Source organism: Lytechinus variegatus, chromosome 4 (assembly GCF_018143015.1).
Source record: "Lytechinus variegatus isolate NC3 chromosome 4, Lvar_3.0, whole genome shotgun sequence".
NCBI classification, from domain to species: Eukaryota; Metazoa; Echinodermata; class Echinoidea; order Temnopleuroida; family Toxopneustidae; genus Lytechinus; species Lytechinus variegatus.
In genome coordinates, this window is record NC_054743.1 from 5,479,336 (window position 1) to 5,501,439 (window position 22,104).

At 35.7% G+C, this 22,104-nt stretch overlaps 1 protein-coding gene and 1 long non-coding RNA gene across 2 annotated transcripts; both read right to left on the reverse strand.

Moving 5' to 3' along the window:
* Positions 1 to 345: 345 nt before the first annotated feature.
* Positions 346 to 2,415, reverse strand: LOC121412513. Its single transcript, XR_005969627.1, has 3 exons — positions 2,230 to 2,415; positions 1,617 to 1,813; positions 346 to 386 (listed from the first exon to the last, which is right to left on the reverse strand). It is a non-coding gene; the product is annotated as an uncharacterized LOC121412513 (long non-coding RNA).
* Positions 2,416 to 8,239: 5,824 nt separating this feature from the next.
* LOC121412514 lies at positions 8,240 to 11,963 on the reverse strand. Its single transcript, XM_041605309.1, has 5 exons — positions 11,782 to 11,963; positions 10,275 to 10,516; positions 9,706 to 9,837; positions 8,865 to 9,065; positions 8,240 to 8,399 (listed from the first exon to the last, which is right to left on the reverse strand). The coding sequence occupies exons 2-4, from the start codon at positions 10,482 to 10,484 to the stop codon at positions 8,877 to 8,879; spliced, it is 531 nt and encodes a 176-aa protein (XP_041461243.1). The 5' UTR covers positions 10,485 to 10,516; positions 11,782 to 11,963; the 3' UTR covers positions 8,240 to 8,399; positions 8,865 to 8,876.
* Positions 11,964 to 22,104: the final 10,141 nt, after the last annotated feature.

A 22,104-nucleotide genomic window follows, 5' to 3' on the forward strand; every position in this document is an offset into this window, starting at 1 on the left:
AAGTTAAAAATTACTCCAGTGTCCAGATGGTAACATTCTTAGCAGTCATCCGTGAAAATGATAGGTTTGTGCAAAGTATTTACTTTTCAGCCTGAAAGAGAGCAAGTCCAAAGAAAGAGATTTCTTCATTTCTTGGTATATGTTTTACCTTATTCATGATATTTTAAATATGTTTTGTGTTCATTGTTTAACTACTAACAATCAATAGCATGCCCAATCAACACAAAAATTTATCTCACTAAATTGCTTTGAATTACCTCCGGTGAATCCTTATATGCCATAGTTGCCATCATAATATTTGGGATCTTATCAAGTCCAAACATCGGAATCAAGTGATTTAAGCCGAGGTTCTGAAGCACAGTAATGCTCAAATCAAGTATTATTTTCTGAAAGATAAAAAAAATAAAAGTAGACATCCATTCGTAAGTCAAAATTAAATCAAGGGCAAAATATGAATTACTCGTACATTGATATTTATTGACAATATAACGTCCAAGGGCGGTATTCTGAGGTTATTTTATCTTTAAAATATCTAATTTTATCTCTTAAAATGAGATTGGTATTCTCAGATGATCTCTCAGTTTAAATTTTATCTTGCATATCTATAGATGATACGCTACATTGCGTATCTTACCATTGCAACGCGGGTGATGTGCGTGCGCCCATGCATGGTACTTTCATTATTTATAGAAAGCGAAGGCTGGAGAATTGCATTAGTACTGATAATAATGTAAACGCGATTACGTCATAAGTTTAAAAACGCAATCGTTTATAAATAAGCATAGATGATACATATCACAATTACTGTCAGATGTCTTTTTGAAAAAAAAATCCTAATAATCATGCCTAACATATTCCTACTACCCTTTTATATTGCAGTAAATTAACCTCTAGCATCATCCACTAGCTCCCAGTTCAGGGACGGCAATCCTGGGGGGTCAGGAGAACAACAGTGCCCCCCATCTTTCAAGCAACGAAATGTGACTTTTTTATCAAGAACAATGCCCCTAACGGACGTGTATACTGTGACCCTTTCATCGAAATAGAACCAAGTTTAGGTGTTGCCAAGTGCCCTCTCTCTTTTAATTGCCCCTTTTACCAAAGAAAAATGCCCCCACGAACATGTCATTTGCCCCTTTCACCTGAGAAGGATCCATTTTATGTATTTAGCAAGTGCCCGTTTGCCTTCTTATAGGTGCCCTTTCTCGTAGTCCCCCCCCCCCCGATTTTTTTTTAACTCGCATGTTTTTTTACTGCAGATTTTCACCAACTTCACCCAAATTATGCACAAAATCCATCAATTTTAGTTAGCAAAGTGCAAAAGTGCCTCAATTATAAGCTCGGTCGCTTCGCTTCCTTGCTTTCAAGTTTGTTTCAAATCGTTTACGCATGCTGCCAGGGTGCCCCCTACCTGCAAAAAAACTGTATACGACCATGTTTAAGATATTGCCCCTTTCACAAGAAAAGATGCCCTTTTTCCTGCGCCCCCTTCACCATGTTCAACTTCGCTCTACCGCCCCTGCCAGAGACATATAGCCCCGTGTATTCATCTGCGAATACAACCCCATACCCCGCCCCTCACCCAACACCGCTACCATTGGATAGAAGCGCAATACCTTTATATCGAGCATGACTTCGGGACTAGTAAAATCAAGCTCATTGTACTTTTGCTGAGTCTCCTCTAACGTCGCCAATCGATTAACCTCCATGATAGCTTTGATTGCTTCTTCTGGAGAACTAAAGACTTTCGGTGGAGCTTTGGATTCTGCCATTTTGGAGTCCTGAAGGTCCTCTCCTAAACCTCAAAACGTGCCTGCAATTATATGTCATTGATTTAACATTGAAAGGACTAATTAGACAATGGGAAAAATAAGTCTTTTTAAGACAATATGAACATTGACAAGCTCCGACGAAATCCGGCATTGAGAAACGAGGCACCACTGAATTCATGAAGATCAAACAATCATTTCCAATCCCAGCGATCATAACAGTCATCATGCTCAATATTCTCGATTTCGATAAGCACGTGCAAAGTGGTCTTTTTTTCATAAAAGATGGGCTCAATCAAATCGTGTTGAATACACTTTCAGTTACAGGTAGTTTTAATAAACATTTTACCACGTCAGGTGTGTGACATGTGAAATGAGGTTATTGTGAAGATTATATTCATTCAATTCATTAAAAGAAAACATGATATGATTATTGTTTTTTTTTTACTGATACACTCACCTATGACTTGTCGCTTCATCCAATATTGAGTTTCTCCTATACACATCAACCACTCCTTTTGAAATGAAAGGCTGTAGCCCTTCTCTCTATGTTTAGATTATTGTAAGCACTTGTCAATATGTGAAAAGGTTTATCTACCAACAAACATAGCCGATGGAACTACAAACATGGCATGAACATAGCTCAGTCGCATTTGCTCTACGGCGGCCGTAGAGGGAGTCGAAAACAGCAGTTTTTACATTTTTGTATCAGCTACGTATACAAAGCTGGTTTGAATAAAATTAAAGGACAAGTCCACCCCAACAAAAACTTGATTTGAATAAAAAGAGAAAAATTAAACAAGCATAACACTGAAAATTTCATCAAAATCGGATGTAAAATAAGAAAGTTATGGCATTTTAAAGTTTCGCTTATTTTCAACAAAATAGTTATATGAACGAGCCAGTTACATCCAAATGAGAGAGTTGATGACATCACTCACTCACTATTTCTTTTGTATTTTATTATATAAAATATGAAATATTTCTATTTTCTCGTCATTGTCATGTGAAATCAAGTTTCATTCCTTCCTGAACACGTGGAATTCCATTATTTTAACATTTTGTGCTTCAGGCGAGGATGTCCTAATCGTCAAATTTGTAAAAATTGAAATATTGTATAATTCAAACAATAAAAAACAAAAGAAACAGTGAGTGAGTGATACATCGACTCTCTCATTTGGATGTAACTGGCTCGTTCATATAACTATTTTGTTGAAAATAAGCGAAACTTTGAAATATCATAACTTTCTTATTTTACATCCGATTTTGATGAAATTTTCTGCATTGTGCTTGTCTGATTTTTCTCTATTGATTCAAATCAACATTTTTCTGAGGTGGACTTGATCTTTAATAAAAGGGCTGTTTTCGAATCGCAGTGAGGACGTCGTTGGGGAAATATGACTGCACCTCCCGGGCCTCATTCACTACCCGCTGGACAGGCGATCTATATACATTGGATCAGTCACTCTTGTTCTGAATTCAGAATTGGTCCTGTCAATGTTATGATATTCATGAAGTTCCCTCTAACACCATAATTGAGACTTCCAGATATTTGCATATAATGCAAATCAGCGTAACATAGGCCCGTTTTGCCCCAATGGATTTAGAAATACTTCTTACAAAGGCTCACCCTTTGTTGCAGATTTCAGCACATTATGCCAGAACAATCAAATTTATGTTTCATGTATATCAATATAGGTAAGATAAAGAATGTTAAGATTTAGCAAGAACCCCTGATGAAATCTGACAATGAAACCTGATTAAGAGACAATTATGCCTCCTTATATTACTTAGACAATTGTTGATATAAAAAGTACTTTTTGGGGGAAATATGGTATTGATTGAATAGTGCATTGCTTAGCAAATTTAGGTTAATGACCTTTTATAGTGCAGGTAGCACAATCTCCAAAGAATCCAGTTGATAGGCCTACGGGTGCAAAGTGGTCCGTTTTGTCCATATAGCTGGGTCTCTTTTACCAATGAATTGATACTGCTTAATATTTTTTTTTCAATTTTGTGACATATTAATTGTATTGAGTATTCAATAATGTTATTGTATAAAAATGTTTAAGTTGATTATTAAAGAAGGGACCTTATGGAAGGTTAAAAAGGGAAAAGGCTTTGTTATCTCATGACAAGGCGCTATGTGAACTATTTTACAGTGTGGCTAATGTCATGAAATTCTATCATCATACTCTTGTATTCGAATCACAAACAGTGGATTGTCTCCTTACGGCAAGCTGAGATTACACATGACCAATAATGACAAAGCATTCTCTCGAGATGTCCTTGATCTTGTCCTTCTTGTTATACGGAACAAAGTTCTATTTGAATAGGCCTATCACTCTTTGAAAGCCTAAAGATAAATGTGACAGTGATAATCCTTATTCAGTTTACCATATTATCAATATACAATTGCATGATAGACATGAAAATCTAAACAAACACGTACCCTAACCAGGTTAACCAGGCCCATTGGGAATGCAGCATAATCATGCAAACTTTATGTATACAAAGTAATTTGTGTTTTTGTTGTTTAAATGGAATTGCAGGGCATTTTATAAATACTAATGCAGGCCTACATACAATTATTGACATTGATGGGCAAGCAACATGAATATCTTCGAAATGCTGTTTCCGTCTTGTCACGTTACAATGTGGTCTTTCTAGCAGTCTACCCTAATTTCCCCCATTTTATTTAGCCCCCCCCCCGACCCTCCTCTTTTATCTATATCATTCCCCTATTCTACAGTTTTTCGTACTCTTTCCACCTCCCCCTCTTACTACGGTTTTCCCCTTTAACTCCGATAAGAGGACACCCTCAGCTAGTGTTCAACCCATCTATTTCACGAAAACATGAAATAGCTTGATAGTCCAGACCTACCTGGACTAACCAGTGCTATATAGACCCAGTGGCGTATCTTGGGTCATGGAATGGGGGGGGGGGGGGTGGGCAGCAAAAATGTTGAGTCATTTAGTAGGCGCTCAATTGCCAGGTAAACTGACTAAATGAAAATATTTCACGGTCTGTGCCAATAATGAACAATGCGAGCGCCAAGCGCGAGCTAAAAAAACTTTGATATTCAGATCCAAAAGGGGAAATTATAAGCAAATTAATGTAATCACGATACGCACCTGTCTGACTAAACAAACAATACGAGCGCGAAGCGCGAGCTGATATTTGTTCCACATATTGATCCCAAGCAAGTCTATTTCATAGACTATATTCTGAAAATTCATGAAGGGCATTCACATTGCACCAAATTCATCTACCGCAAGCGCCAGGCGCTTACTGATTTTGTTAAAATTATTCCTAAACACATCATGACGTACTTTGTTTTATAGTCATTGTAATGATGAACATGATACGTATCACAATAAGAAAATATCAAGCCTACAAACAATTGAATTTACTAAGACCGTACGTATTTCACAATTAAATCATTCGAGTGCGATGCGCGAGCTGGAAATCTCTGAAATTCAGACTATACAAAGGAAAATCTTAAGAACTATTTAATAATAAATAATAATAATAATGATAACGTTTTATTTACCCAGGGTAGCCACTTCAGTTAGGAAACTGCTCTACCAGCAGGCCCTGCATAACATTATATGTTATTATTACCCTTCTCCAATCTAAATGCTGAGCGCCTAGCAAGAAGACAGAAGGTCCCATTTTTATAAGCCTTTGGTATGACTCGGCCGAGGACCAAACCCATGACCTCCCGTTCATGAGGCGGACGCTCTACCACTGAGCCACCATGTCCGGTAAAGTAGCCTTAAAAATATGTCACCACATAAAAAAGCTATTAACTCGAAATACAATATTGACTTGAAAACAGCAGGATCACCTAATCAAACACAGAGACCCGAAGCAAATTATGTTTGTTTCATAAAGTTATGAACACAATATTGTTTATGTAATATTATATATTACTAGTTTTTCTTTCTCCTTTCCATTGTCTAATTTCTCCCTCTTTTATCCCTTTTCCACCGTTTTTCGTCAAAAGATGAAGTGGGGGGGGGGGGGGGGCACATGCCGCCGTGCGCCCCCTCGTAGTTACTCCACTGTATAGACCTTGGGGATATTAATAAGGATACACTTAGCGAAGTGGCTAGCTGTAAGAATACGAATGTGATTTAAGAGCCCCCTATTAAAGTAGACGATAATGTGCATTAAAAATTGCAGGGAGAAGATACATTTTATATTTCACTCAAGGATCATAATCAATAGACAACAGAAGTTCAGAGGAGAAATTTGGCATTTGGTTTACAAAATCATTTTTAATCAAAACTCGAATGGGTCAGAAACGTATGTTATAAAAAAAGGAAATAATTTCATAGTGAGCATGAACGAAACAAACTCCTTCATCCGTTCCCACAGATTAATCTTTGCTATGGATACTTCATTTGCTTTGTTTCGCCATGTACTATGAAACAACACCTTCTTGACATATCATTTCAGCCTACTATTAATTACCACAAGATAAATGTTAATTGTGTTATAAAAGGTAATTCATAATGAAGAGTGTTATCGTGTATTATTGCTAACCTCATAAAATCTTTCTCAGGATTTGATAATATTCAGAATCTTGTTGAAAAAATATGCATATCGCTTTTCTACTTCTTTTTAACGGATCAGATATTGTGTTCAAAAGGGACTGCCACCCAGTCATATCATACTTGTGCAGATTGAACATATATATTGGAAAACAGCATGATTTTATTTTCAAATTTCTATCACATTTAAACCATTAGAAACGACTTGACAGGTATACGACATTGTTAATTCAGACATTTAAATCGTGTGTTTCGCGTGTGAATATCTACGCCTACTTCGCAACGTTATCAGCAATATTTACGTGTATAAATGTACGGGGCTACTAGGCAAAGCCCACACTGAGAAAATCTTCCAATCAATCAAACTAAATTAATTTGGACATATGAACTATTAACATTCCACCAGCATACCTGAGTTAACTTTAAAACAAAACACAAAATTCAGTTTAAATGTAGTAAAATCGAGTTTTATGAATTACAATTTTCTTAATCCTTTCATGTTTTTATCATTGAGCGTGTCCATGATACTGATCATGCATTATTATACTTCATATCCAATCAATAGCATCCCATTTTGTGGAATTGTCAGCGTTGAGCTCGTTAAAGTTTACTTATTTTATTGAGACCTACCTATTCTCAGCCTGACGAACCGCTTTAAGTTCTTTTTTTAACATAAATGAAACATGTGATATAATGCATGATTGTTCTCACACCGATTCATTTATATTTGGGTCCGGACACGAAACATTCCTATCTTGGAGCTAACTGTCTAAGCAACTTTTATTTCTTTTCCATTGGACCGACGTTTTCTTCTAACCAATCACGTGCTTCATGCGTCATTAATCGAGTGGGGTTCTTCACCTGTTCCATGATATTCGTCCCCATGTAGACAACCTTTCCATCTCTTATGAAAATCACACGATCTGGTTGCGCGAGAAACATCCTGGAGAAGAGGTTGTCCATCTGATCCGTGACGATGCGACACTTTGAAACATCTGTGACGTCATCAGTCATACAATCATGCGTTTCAGTATCTAGCTGAAGAAGATTTCTGGATAGAAAATTGGCAATGTAATGACTTTGTAAAGCTTTAGTAGGCGTGCTAAAGTCTGGGTAATCATTATCATGTCAAGAAGGCCCCCCTGGAAATGGTTTTCAGAACTGAAGGGCTACCCTGCGTAAAATATACTATTTTGTTATTATTGGTGAGAGGTCAGTAACTTGTGATATACACGAGTTTCATTGAACTTTACAACGTTACAAACCGAAGTAGTTATCGATTGCATTTGTAACCCATTCAAATTAAAAAAGGCAATTCCGGCAGTTGGGATCTAAATCAATATCTAGCGCCCTCTCTCGGTATTGTTTCTTATCTTCTTTCAAATATCCATCGGTACATTTTCTTAAAATATTAAATTAAAATAATGACAAAGATCACATCATGACATTTTCAGCCCTTCCCATGCTTAATCATCTTTAATATGAATACAGTATTTTATTTCGATTCTGCACCTGACTGAATATAATTTTGATTTCAACCCCAATGAAACCTTTTTTTGTGTGTTTCGTTTATATCATTCAGGCCAACCTTAGGGCGTGACGTAGTAATAAACTTTAACAGTAACAGGGATTTCGGGGGCTCTGCCAAAAGTAAAGTAAAACTGATGACCATGTTATCTAAGGTCAACGTAAATTTTCAAATAGTGCCTGTATTTGGGAAGGAGCGAAGGGCCCAAATGCCGTCAAAATGGTGCTTTTTTGAGGGGTGAAAAGAAAGATGTTATATTCATGTTGGTTTTGGGGAGGGAGGGGGGGCTTCAGTCAAAAAGAAAAACAAAACCCACTTTTGGGAGCAACCTGCACCCTACCAGAAATTAGCACCAATCCGTAAACTCACTTTGCTTCGGCTATTCTCTCCTGAAGTGATTTATGTTGATCTCTCGGACTTAACTTAGTTCCCCTGGTCCATCCATCTTTCGGGTGAGCTTCGGCGAGATAGACAGCTACGAAATCGACCTGGCCTCGGTAGTCGCAAACAATTCTAGCAAGCGTACCACCTACTACACAGGCCTAAATAAATATAGAGTATTACGCATTAAACATGTTAAAATGGAAATTAAAATACTTGTTACTGAAAATATGAAACATTGAGATGATAGTCATGTCAATTTTAGCTAATTTGAATGCAAAATACTACTAGGCGTATCATGAGCACCAACATTGGATGTTTTATAGAAAAAAACAAGTTGGATTTCAAGGCGCATCTCAATTCCAGTACTTTAATCTTACAGTCAACTTACGGTCAACCTTGTGATCCAATGAGATCTAACAGAGGTTCAAATCTACTGATGGTGTTATCATCTAAATTTTAGTTCGGTTAACTTTATTGAAGTTCCATAGAAAGTTCCTCAAAATCATGCACTCATTTGAACCATATTTGAGACCCAGTGCACATGGATAATGACCCTTAACTATCATTCTCATCTATTTCTGAACAAAATTAAATACAAAACATTAAATCTGAATGAGGTTTACCCTAAGCGGAGGTCAGGAGGCTGATGAAGCCAGGATCATCATTGGTCTATCCTTGTTTATATGAAGATCAGAAAGCGCCATGGCTTTCCCAGACAAGGATACCAGTTGAAGATCAGGGATCGCATCACCTACCGTCATTACGTGTGGTGGAGCTATATTTGGAGTTGGATCGATTCCGACTGCCATCATAGCTTCCTTCAACTGAACAAAAATATTCATGCAAAAAAATAGTTTGCAAATGTTTCTGGTCTTCTTGTAATCTCCTATTTTCTTTATTTCAAATCACAAGATTTGAGTTACCAAGTTCATTCTATTCCGGAATGATGCTTAAACAGTTTCAGGTGCATAATTTTGACAGGAATTGCCACATGAAAGTTAGAGGAATATGAAGTAGGAATGAAAAACATTTACTCTAAACCTTTATGATTAACTATCCTGATAATCAGTAACTAAAAATTATAAAAGGTGTTTGCAATAAAAAAAAGATGAACATGATGGAAAATGAATATAAGTGAATGATTGCACAGATGATTACTTATATTTCAACCATAATTGTTAGACTATCCAAATGTAAATGCTAAGCTTACCGTTCTGAGGTGTTGAATTTGTTTTAGTGGCCCACACATGAAGTAGTGTGTACAGCGCTTTGTAACTGATAGGAAAAGGCACTATATCAAATGAACTTTGGATTGGGTCGGATCGGATAAACGTGTATCTAACTTTTTAAACTTTTTTACCAATGTAAACTACGTGTAATTCAACCTTCGAGCTGGCATATTTTGTTTGTTTTAAATATGCAATTTCACTTTTCTTAATACTATGAGAAAGTTAGAAAGCTTACCTTTGGGCAATCACCATATGCTGAACTGACAGCCATCAGAAGGATGGGAATTTTATCAACTCCAAACATCGATGTCACGTGATGTAACCCAACATTCTCAAGGGCAGTAATGCTCAGATTAACATTGATTTTCTGCCGAAAAGAATGGAAAAATAGAAAATAATTCAATAGAGCTATGTATTAGGCCAATACAACTTGCAGATTATAAACCACGACAGTCCTACTATGCGTGCTTGTTGTGAGATTTTTGTTTTAAAAAATTAGAAAAGGAATATATCTGTTTAAATATTTTTATAGATGTATACTCTTACATGCATTCGTGTCTTGGCGAATCAATGTGCTCTTCTGTGTTTCCAAAGGGACACTAAAGATAATGTTTTTAAACTAAAAAGTTGAAGATTATTTGATTAGTCAAAATTCTTTGCAAAAACAAGACCTAGTTTTCTTATCAAAGGAAATAAAAAAAATTCTTGTTCGTGCTCTTGTATTTTCAAATTATATCCACTATATTTGCATGTTATGAAATAATATTATGAAACCAAGATTAGAACTAGTCAGTTATTTCTAACCTTTATATCCAACAAGACATCTGGACTTGTGAAGTCAAGATCATCGAACTTCTTTTGAGTCTCTTCTAGCGAGTTCAATCGAAGGAACTCATTGACAGCCTTCAAAGCTTCTTCAGGTGATCCAAGGATTCTTGGTATGTCTACTTTCTGACCTTGGGCATTGAAGGACCGTATTGTTTGGTCGACGATTTTAGTGTGGATCTCCGCCATCTCTGAGGATGACAGGACTTCATCCAATATTCCTGTAAATGGAGGAAGACAATAAGTTAACTTGTTAATTCTGGAACACTGTATTTGTAAATTCCTTAGTGTATTTAGTTTATTTTCCTTCACAGTAAATTCTAAATTTACAAGTTAAATTGCAGATACCATATCTGCATCATTTATTTGGATAAGATAGAAATGGTTTCATAAGTCCTTCCAATATGTCCAACTTTTTCCAATTGTTCCGTCTATACCTGTTCAACAACAGATTCATGAGATTAGGAAAACGATACATTCATACATTTATGATTTTCCAAATACCTAACTTCAATATCACTATCAGAATCAGTTAATCGGACCTTGCAACCCTCCCTAAAAACATTGAACAGCAGAAACAAATAATTTATACATGTTTCGTAGATTTTTAGATGACTTAAAAACAACCCTGCTGCACTGTGCTTGTATAGTGACTGCACTACCAGTGCTGATTTACTAGTTCAAATTTGAACTAGAAAATTAGCACTCGAAGTGCAGTCATTATACAAGCACTGTAAGTGCTAAATTAGCACTTCATTTTTTACAGTGTGTCATCATCGGGCAATTGATAATGGGCTAATAAAAGCACGTTGGTATGGCAAGGTGCATAATGTTATGTTATATATTTTAAGTGACACCATGTCTATGATTAAAAATAATGTCGGTGAAATGTAAAATCTGTTCCCTATAAGATAATACGAAACATATTTGGATACGTACATACAGTAAACTAACATAAACATGATAAATAAATCGGAATCAATTTTTGTTTGGGGCTATCTTTAAACGTACTTCCAAAAACAAAAACATGTTGGGAACAAGCCTGCTGAATGAACATAAAAAAGGTTCAAATGACGGTTCTTACCGATCTCGCATTTAAGGTTTAAAGTTCGTACAATCGTAACATCGCAACGCACGACGAATTCAAGAACGTAGTTACTGTATTAAACAATGCCCGTCAAATGACAAAGACAGTCATATGTGAAGTCTTTGTCGAAAACTGGTGAACAGAAACAGTAGTTTCTTCTTGAGTTTCGGAGCTGACGAAAAATTGCAGATGTGGCGTTTGTCCAGAGTCAAGGGCGAAACTTCTGTTTACATGTAGGTTAACGAATCTTTGACAAGACATTTTGGTTTTTCATTGTTGTGAAAGGAATTTGATAATAAGTGTCGATGTTCTTGAACCCAATTTGTGTCACGTATCGAAAATTTCTTAACAGCACATTTCAAATGTAATCTGAAAACCAAGCATGTTTTTCACACTTACCTTTAAACCACGTCGTCACATATGAAATCTATTATGTGAGTGTCGAACACGACCTGTGCAAATCTCATGCCCGACAGTCAAAGCTAAAGGTTATACGATGTCCTGCTTAATTCTACAACTGTTATTTCAGATGATATGATAGGCGGTATGCAAATAGTACATGAACTATCTAAACAATAGTGTGTTACTAAGAGACCCAGAAACTTCAACTACAATTCACCTTTCAATGTGAAGTTGAAGGTAGTAAGTAATATGTGTATATCGAAACAGGAAGACGTTTGCCTTCATTACCAGGGTAAATTAAGTTTCAATGTATTAAACAGCCACAGTCAACTCACTGTAAACCTCCTCTTTTCTATTTGTTTTACATTGTATCACATAATAATAGTGTCATTTTAACTTCGTTATTCGTGATGCATTGTACAGTATATTATACAACCTATCCCTACACATGCAGAAAAAATGAGTAATTTAATACAACACTGTACTGTGTGCTTTGTTGCCGGCCACCGCACATCTTGTAACTGGTCCACGAACCGATTATGGAACAAAGTGCAGTTTGCTTATTTTCAGAATAAAAATTGCATTTTTATTTAAAGTTCAAAGTAACTGAATGAATACATTAACAATTTTGGATGATTGCAAGCCTTTATTTCGGAGTAAAGGTCAAATTAGTTTCAGATTGTACACAATCGTACGATTCCTTCGACGTCATTACGACTATAGATACATTACAAACAAATGAAGTACCAATTTATACAAGCACTGTAAGTGCTAAATTATCACTTCATTTTTTACAGTGTATTAAATTCGATAATAATAATAATGGTATTTTATTCAAAGACTGTTCGCAGCAAGAGGTGAATTGTACAGAACTTTTACATAAAAAACAGCATTAAACATAGCAGTATCAAATTATAATTAAAAAAATACACAAAGCATAAAAAGGGAATATCATTAATACTTTGGGGGTTATTATTCTAATAAGGATGATAGTATAGTCAAATATTTGAACAAAGGTATTCGTATGATGATTTTGAATATTACCAAGTAAGATATTCCATGTCTCAATATTAGCATCGAATTGTGCGGTGGGTTCTAGAATATGCTAGAAATGTTACGCCGAAAAGGGCGCATTGTTTTATCTTATAGGATGCAAATGTGAATTTTCGGGATCAAACTGGAAATAAAAGAGCCCAAAACGGTTAACTTGGGATAATCATGAGCAGAATTTATGCCTTGCTCCAGTGGTATTATTTTGCTTCTAAAGCTGTAATTTCTGAAGGTTTCCAAGGTGAAGAAGAATTGTGTGATAGGTTTCACGGTACACCATACATCTTTCTTGGGCAATTGTTGGTCCTAAAAAGGACCACCCAAACTTGGCGTTTCGACAAGCATGACAAGTGTGTTCTTGCCGTCTTCAGGAGAATGAAGATGCTACAGAACCTTACAAGAACTTTAAACCAAATAGTTTAAAATGATCTGAAATTTTCAGATATTTGGATTAGACATTGTGTAATAGAACAGGTTCTTTTAATTTTTGAAATTTAAGATTATTTCTCAGTTTCGCTTAAACTAGATAAACAAAAATACAACGAACTCCAATTAGATGAGGAATGGTGTGATATTAGTGGGATTATATTATTTATACTGAAAGTGGGCGCTGTTTACATTTTGGCTGGGTAAGCAATCATGGGCCATAGACTTTGACACTGGGATTGTTATGTTAGATATTTTGCTCATTTGGAATCCCTAACTTAAATAAGCAACAAATGTCATGAAAAGACTATCACTTACACCATTAAAAAACATCTTGTACGGTTAAAATGTGTTTTTTATGGAGTCACAGTGAGAGGATTGTTATTAAGTAAAGAAAGTAAATAGATCGAAATAAAAAGAGAGGGGTGGGGTATTTCTAATTGGTTTAATGCTAATTCGTCTAATTACCAACTCATCTACTATCATCTGGTCTATCATCATTTCGTCCAGCCATCATTTCATCTAATAACCAGTCCATCCATTAGCCATTTAGTCTACATGTATTGATCATTCGGTCTAATTGAACCAAGTGTTAACTGTGCAAAATAATTGGTTGTTCGACGAAATGTTTATGGACGGAAGAGCATTAGACTTCAGGGAGACCATGTGGGAAGTAGACGAGTTGGCAGAAGACGAATCAGCAACTTACCGAGAGAGGGGGAGGGAGATTTTTCAGAAGAATTAAACAAGTTTCTGGGAACAGATTGAAATAATGGAATGTACGTGATATTTCTCGCTAAAAATGTGTAAACTATTACAGTCTTCAACTTAGTCCCATCTCTACTTTCTTAACTTTTCATGTTTATTTTCTTCCCTTATTTTAATTCTCACTTATCATGCTTATCTGTGTTGTATTGCCTGTGTTTTGTTGTTTAGTTGCAGTGTTACACGTGAATCCAGTTTAAGTCTTATGCTGCCAGGATAAATAAGTATTTCTGTGTACTTCTGATTTATATATTATATCAACATGTATACAGAAAAGAATGTCAGTTGAAAGAAAGAAAATGTTTTCCTGAATTAATTGAAATGAGTCATGACATTTCAGTGAGAATGGGGGAGAGTCGGTGTGGTTGAAAACATATGATGACAAATAATTAAGGCGTTCCCCTTCCCCTTCACCCCCCCCCCTTCCCTCTCTCTTTTTTCAATCGCTTTGTTTCCTTCTCTCAATCTCACACACACATACACACCCTTGCACACACCTTTCCCTCTCTTTCTGTCTCCCATCCCTCTCCACTTTGTTCGCATCTCTTTCTCTTCATCTATATATTTACCATTGTTTGAACAGCTTGTGTGTTTTATCCTTGCCTCAATGGAGGGGCGTATCAAGAGACACTAGCGAGTTTTTGCACAAGCTCGAGAGCGAATTCAAGAAAACGACCAATTTAGTGAAAATTGCCGTAGAAATATATAGATAAGAGGAATTTATCGAAATTTGATGAACCAGAAAAGCAGTTCGTCTTAAGTTTCAGAGCTCAAAATTGCAAATATGTCGTTTGTCCAGACAAAACTGCTGTTTTGATTACACATTCTTCGACAAAGACATTTTAGTTGCACATTGTCATGAAGAGTATTTGACAATGCATGGTCTTGAAAGTGTTCTTCGTCGCGGTGCAGATACTCCATAATGGTTGCCTCGGCGCTCTGTGTGCCCTATTGGTTCCCACGGGAATTAATTGGTTAAGAAACCTATTAGGCATTCTCTGCTTTATCTAGAAATACTCTTTCTTTAGTATGTTTCTTTGCTTTGCCACTTCTTTTCTTTTTCGGAAGGAAGGGGGTATTTTCCTCATTCCATGAAATTCGACAAATAATTTCACCTTTCTGGGCAAATGAAAAAAAAAATAAATGTGACTATTCCAAAAACTTTTGAACTATATAATTCCAAAGGCAATATTCCTTTCACTACTGAATACAGAATATCACTTTAATGAGGTGTTAACAAATATGGATCTAATATGAAAAAAAATAATAATAAAACTGGAAAAGGGTAAATTTTGTTTTTGCATGATTTAATCACCAAATTTAGATGAACAAAGAATTCGTTAATCGGTATCATAATAAAGCTTGGAAAGCAGTTTACTTTCATCTGTCCGTACAGAAAAAGTTTTCTGCGGATACTTCATATATTTGGTTTTTCCCGGTTACTATAAAACAAAATTAATAAGTCTCTACATACACTGAATGTACGATTACATACAATTGATGCTACTACAGTAGCTCTGAAGGATTGTTATTATTTCTTTCTTACTGTTTTTCTTACTATCTTTCTTTCTTTTATTTTTGACCCTTATGTTTATTGATTATTCGAAAAATTATGTAGTATTGTATTTTCCTTTGTTTGCAGAGCACATGTATCCGTTAACGTACAAGAGAGCATTATACAAACAAAAACATTGTATAAAATTTGTATACAGCGCTGTTTACCATATGATCCTTACGGTAGTTGTTTGAGCGGTTTAATCACGTTTTCAAAATCTTAAACAACGAAAGTGAATGTCAAACATTCAAGTCACGATAAGTTATGTGAACGATTGTCTGAAATGAAAAAAAAAATACTGTAAGGTACATAAAGTAAACAGCGCTGTATTTTAAAATAGCAATAGACAATGGGGCGGGTTTTACGACTGATTCCACACAATAATCAATCTAATCTATCGTAGATATCAGCTCGAAGATCAATCGATAAACCTTATTACGCTCCCTGCTTTTGATCTTTAATACTTCATATTTGTAAGATACTGAATTAGCCACAGATATTAGATCTATTATTTTGTGCACGATCTAAAATCCTTATTTCTTCATTCCTGGGCCGAAATTTTCTTCCAACCAATCACGAGCTTCGTGCGTCATCAATCGTAATGAGTTATCCACATGTTCAATGATGTTTTTCCCGATTTAAACTACTTTGCCATCTTGTATGAATATCACACGATCTGGGTGCGCCTGGAACATCCTGGAGAAGAGGTTGTCCATCTGATTAGCGACGGCGCGGAATCGTGAAACATCAGTGACGTCATCGGTCATACAATCGTATGTGTCTACGTCTATCTGGCATGTCTGGAAAAGATCCCTGAAGGAGTTAGAATCATGCAAGTGTGTCAATTAGGTAATCCCTTTAAAGCGGGTTTCGGGGGAAAGGGGCATAGTATCAGAGCTTTCCCTAGCGTGGAGGCAAGGTATCACAGTCCTAAAACTTTTCCCATAGACTCGATTGTTAAAGTGGCACTTAAAAAATAATAAAAAATAAAGTTGAAATACGAGGGTTGAATGTTTAATCTGAATCAGAATCTAAGGTCAGCAAATACCGTTGGGAGACACATCCACGCTAACGTAATGAAGAGTAGCGCAACGTGTGTGGAATGACTTGTATTGAAGTTGTTTCATTTTTAGTTTAAATGCTTCCAGGGAGGGGAAATTTACAATCGAGGAGGGGATGTTATTCCAGTCCTTTACCGTGCTTACAAAGAAGGAATCTTGCCGATTGACAAAAATGAATGAATATGATTGACAAAATAAAAATGTAATTTTAAGGAGGGTACCTACTGAACTTCCTTTTTTTCCAAATTTGGGAAGATATATCACCACTTTGGAACTATTTTTCTTTTTACTACCAGTGGATATGATATACAATTTATGTCTGACATTCCATATCTGACCAGAAATGGGTACATCGACAAGTTCATTTTAAATATAAATCCGCATTTATGAAGGCTACACCTGATAGGATCAATTTCATCACTTAAGACAGTAAAATGGACCTAAATCTTCTGCCATTCAAAAGAAAAATATTTCCAAAGTGGTGATATATCTTCCCAAATTTGAGGAAAAAGGAAGTTCAGTAGGTACCCTCCCTAGAATCAATGTTATATTGTCAATCATATTCATTCATTTTTGTCAATCAGCAATATCAAATTAAAAAAATGATGATAATGATGGTGATGATCGTGATGATGAAGATGATACTTTACTGTACTATATTACGATATCTAACTTACTTTGCCGGAACGATTCGTTCTTCAAGGGAACTATACTGGTCTTGTGAGCTTAGATTACTCGCCATTGCATTTCTTCCTTTCGAGTGAGCTTCTGCTAAATAGACAGCTATGAAATCGACATGGCCTCGGTAGTCGAGAACAATTCGAGCGAGCGTACCACCTACTAAACAGGCCTTTATGTGGAAAAGAGAAGTAGAACAGAAATATGACAAGGAGTAGTAACAAAATGTCATGGAAAAAATACAAGTAGTATACATAATGTATGAATTCACTTATTTGTAACAATTAAATTGATGCGTCAAGTCACACTGTTTACCTGGGCACACATCAAGATTCCCAATATTAGGTTTGCCTATTTTATAATCGTTACTTTGCTCAATCACTTTCGTTTCCGCAAAAAAAAGATCAATACCTGGCAAGCTCTTAGACATGTTTGATTTATCTTGTGTTCAAGTTTACGAATTTGAAAGAAATATTCCGGGACTAAAATAGACGGCTTCGCTCAGCTCTAGAAAATATATTTGACATTATCAGGCTTGCCTGTTATTTCGTGATGGTTGCTATGTTGAGCAAATTGCATTATAAAATTTTAAATTGCTGACACATAAATATATAAACCTAAGCCAAATGATATACAACTCAAAATATACGAAAAGACGGTCTTGATTTTTTTAACTTCAAAAATTTATAGGAAACACACTTTTTTATAGTACGTAATCCAACAAAGAGAGAAAAAAAGAAATATTTCTGCAAGCAAACATTACGTAATCACAATTATGACGTTATATAACATAATGCCATTGACAAACTGATATACAACCTTTTTCGAAGCTCACGAATTCGAGCTTTTATACATGTACGGTAGTAAGAATAGCAGGTTTCAGATGGAAATAATTAATTTTGTATCATTGTACTTGTTTGTATCTTTCCACAGGCGATTATTATTTGCTTTTGCTCTTGTCATGGTCTTTGATATCTGTTGTTATATTTACTTCACTTCTTACCATAAGCGGAGGTCAGGAAGCTGATGAAGCCATGATCATCATCGGTCTATCCTTGTTGATATGAAGATCAGAAAGAGTGGTGACGTCACCAGATAGAGATACAAGCCTCATGTCCGGTACATCATCGCCAACTACTATCAGGCAAGGTGGTGGAATACGTACAGTCGGACGTCAGGAATACGCTGCAGCTTTCATTACCTAAGGTTATTCAGTAGAAATAATTACATGACAGACTGAAATAATTTCATCCACTCATGTCTTAATCGTGTGTACATCTGTTTATGAAATATTAAAGTAAACGTGGCTAAACCCCAAGGAGCTCGAACGCAAAGTACACCCTTGCCAGAGGGCCCCGTTAAATTAGAATTATATACTAGTAATACCGACAACACAATCAGAAGTATATGGTGAATATTGCTCTCGAATTACTGTTAACCGATGTTAATTAAAAACCAAGTAACGCTTTAATAATTCATGTATACATTTCATTTCGTTTATTTCCATTTTCAACAATTACAGTTTGCATTGTACATTTTGACATATGAATAACATAACATATTTCAAGTATCCCTGTAAAAAATTATATTCAAGATTATTACATATCAGGTTGGAAATGGAGGAGGTTGCTAAAAAGCGGAGCTTGTAGAGTGCAGCCTACTAAAGAATAATCTTGCAGTTGCATAGCATATAAAAATTAAAGTAACAATTTGAGCATGAACTAGTTAAATTAAAAGGAAATAGGGGAAATTAAAATAGAAAAAGAAATAAGAAAGAGAGATTAAATGTCTCCAGAATCCAGTCCCAACACTCACAGACGGACCTCACTGATCAACAGGAAACCAAAGAGATGGAAAAGTGTACATGACATGATAATCATGTTTGATTTTTTTAAAAAATACAAGAATTTGAGTGATGAAGAATTAAATTCAATGGTTATCTTGGAAATTTTTTTTGAACTTACATTTGAAAGAATTAAGGCTTGGTGATTTTATTATGTTATTATTAATAGTTCCCCAGAACATGTTAATATAGGCCTCATGAAAACGCTAAGAGATCAATCATAACTAATACATTATTTTCAGGTTCCGAATCGGTTTTTGTGAAGTAAAATTGACGTACTAAGCGACATAAATTCAGGTATCAAATTAAATAATGGATCTAGACAAACTTACTTCAGGTGAATCCCGATATGCACTGAGCGCCACCATCATAAGATGAGGGATTTTATCAAGACCAAACATCGGGGTCACGTTATGTAAACCAAGGTTCTCAAGGGCTGTGATACTTAGCTGGAGCATCATTTTCTTTAAGAGAAAAAAAATCTAGTGATGATTTGGACAAGTGGTTCGCATCGCAACTTAAAATAAATATATCTAATCCTACGATGGGTAGGATATACGTTGGTGTTTATGGATGCAAAAATACATTTAAAGGTTAACATTAATAATATCCGTATTACTACGCTACCATGCTTACAAGTTATACAATATGAAACAAGATGCAGACATCATATCCATGGCTTTACGCCCAATTTTTATTTTCTGATTATTATAGCTCTAATCGGCACACGTATCCAAAATGATATTATACCATCCGCATTTTTTTATTGGAGACCAAGAATCGAATAAATGAGCTCATTATATATCCGTTAACAATCTAACATGACCAATATTATAACTAGGGAACTGCAAATGACTTTTTTTTCTTTAAATCTTTTTTTTAAGCGCGCAATATAATTTGTTTGAAATCCTCGTGAGCATTTCATAAGTTATGAACGACTTTAAAACCTTACATGCGATTGGTGGCCATATCTCGGTAATTAAATCCATACTTATGGCAATCTTTGGTATACATCATTTCCTAAAATAAAGGGTACCAATCGCATGTAAAGTCGCTCGTAACTTGCGAACAGCTTCATGAATCACTCACTGGGTTGTGAACGAAAATGACTCTTACAACGTTTCGTGCATTACTTCTCTTTCATATTTTGCTCATAATCGGGTCCCAGATGATGAGCTAACGCCATTGTTCACGTTATTCTCAATAACAGCTTAACTAATGTTCAGTTTGATTGTGATTGAAATGTTATAGATATCCCTACCTTGACGTCCAGCATAACTTCTGGACTTGTAAAATAAATTTCATTGTACTTCTGTTGCATCTCCACCAGTCGATGGAATTCATTGACAGCTTTTACTGCTACTTCAGGTGAACCAAGAATCTGTGGCATCTGGCCTGGCTCCCCTCGGCCATTGAAAGAACGAACAGCTTGATCGAGGATGGTCGCTCTTGCATCGGCCATCTCTGACGACAACCTCACCTACGTTGAGATCGTCAGTTATCCAACATAATCCTGCAATAATTATGTGGATGGAGAATTCTAAGCCTTTCAGCATATTCAGATCGAGATTGCGAAGCACATAATTTGACAATCCTGTAAGCAATATTTGCCATGGAGGAAATATATTTGTTCTAAATAGAATAGTTGCATCTTCTTTCGTCTTTTTTCATCATTATACGTCTTATTAATCCAGAGTTCATGAAATTGTGAAAAAATCTTAAAAAGGAACGATTTTCTCTAAGTTTGGATTGATAATGAACTTCATGAAAAACACTATGCCATGTCTGATGACATTCTTCACCCGTTTGATTTAAGAGGACAATATATCTAACGACATATTTATTTCGATAATCATTTGATTGGTATCATGTTTGTATGAAAATATAATAGGCTGTTTAAAGGGACCAAGAGCGTCTGTGAATGGGTACAACGATCTGGTTTCATCGTTGAAGGAAAATATGAAAATAGAATATTTCTCACCTCTAAAAGTATGTCTTCATGCAGGTCCAATCCACGTTTTGTACAAGTGCGACGGTCCCCATACAAAGCATGGATTGTGAGGGTAAAGTTCTTTTTCCTCTTTTTAATTTCGTTGTTTAGATATGACAAGGAATCAACAAACATTGCGTAATGGGTCTGCAGATACTCGGCGCAAATATTAGCCATGGAAGCGGGGAAGCTGAAGCCTCCCCTAAGATTTACCTGGAGGGGAGGAATGCTGCGTGTACTATTCACCATTTGCATTACCCCCTGAAAACCTAGTAGGGATGTATTAGCCGAAATGTAACCAGTATAATTTCATTTTTGTAACAAAACCCTTATTTGTGCTTTTCAAAGTTATTTTGACCAAAATGACCTTCATTTTTTAGTAAAACCCTTTTTTGCTCGTTTATTTGTTTGTGTTTTGAGATTATAAAAATTATCCTAGATAAAAATCGCCCTCATTTTCTAGCGAAACATCTTTTGTGCATTTCGAATTTTTCGTGACCAAACTGAAAAATAATTTTTAGTGTATTTTTTTTTGGGGGGGAGAGCTAATAAAAAAAAAATAAACACCTAAAATAATCTCAGTTCCCTGGGTGCCAAAGCTGATCCAGGGGAGGCCTAAGTGCCCCCCCCCCCCCCACTTAATTTGGTGGAGCCAAAAAGGATAGAAGAAAGAGAGGAAAAACAGAAGAAAAGGAGAGGAGATAAATAAGAAGAGCTCTACGAGGAAGGAAAGCATAATGAATCAGGGACGGAAATGATTGGAAAGTAGTACCAGTCATCGTGTAAATACAATTTTCGCCGTTGCGCGCTATCTCATGGAAGAGAGTTTTCACTCTCTTCCATGACGTAAGACGGATTCAAAAGATTATATTTCCGAATTCTCTTCATGACAAAGCCCAACAAAAAAGTCTATATCTAAATTTAGTGAATGAAAAGAGCAGTTTTACATTTG

Coding starts and splice junctions, on each gene's coding strand:
- LOC121412514 (XM_041605309.1), bottom strand. CDS start 10,484: ATGGCGGAGATCCACACTAAAATCGTCGACCAAACAATACGGTCCTTC. Junction 9,838..10,274: donor ATGTCTTGTTGGATATAAAG/GTTAGAAATAAC, acceptor TCTTTTCGGCAG/AAAATCAATGTTAATCTGAG. Junction 9,066..9,705: donor CATATGGTGATTGCCCAAAG/GTAAGCTTTCTA, acceptor ATTTTTGTTCAG/TTGAAGGAAGCTATGATGGC.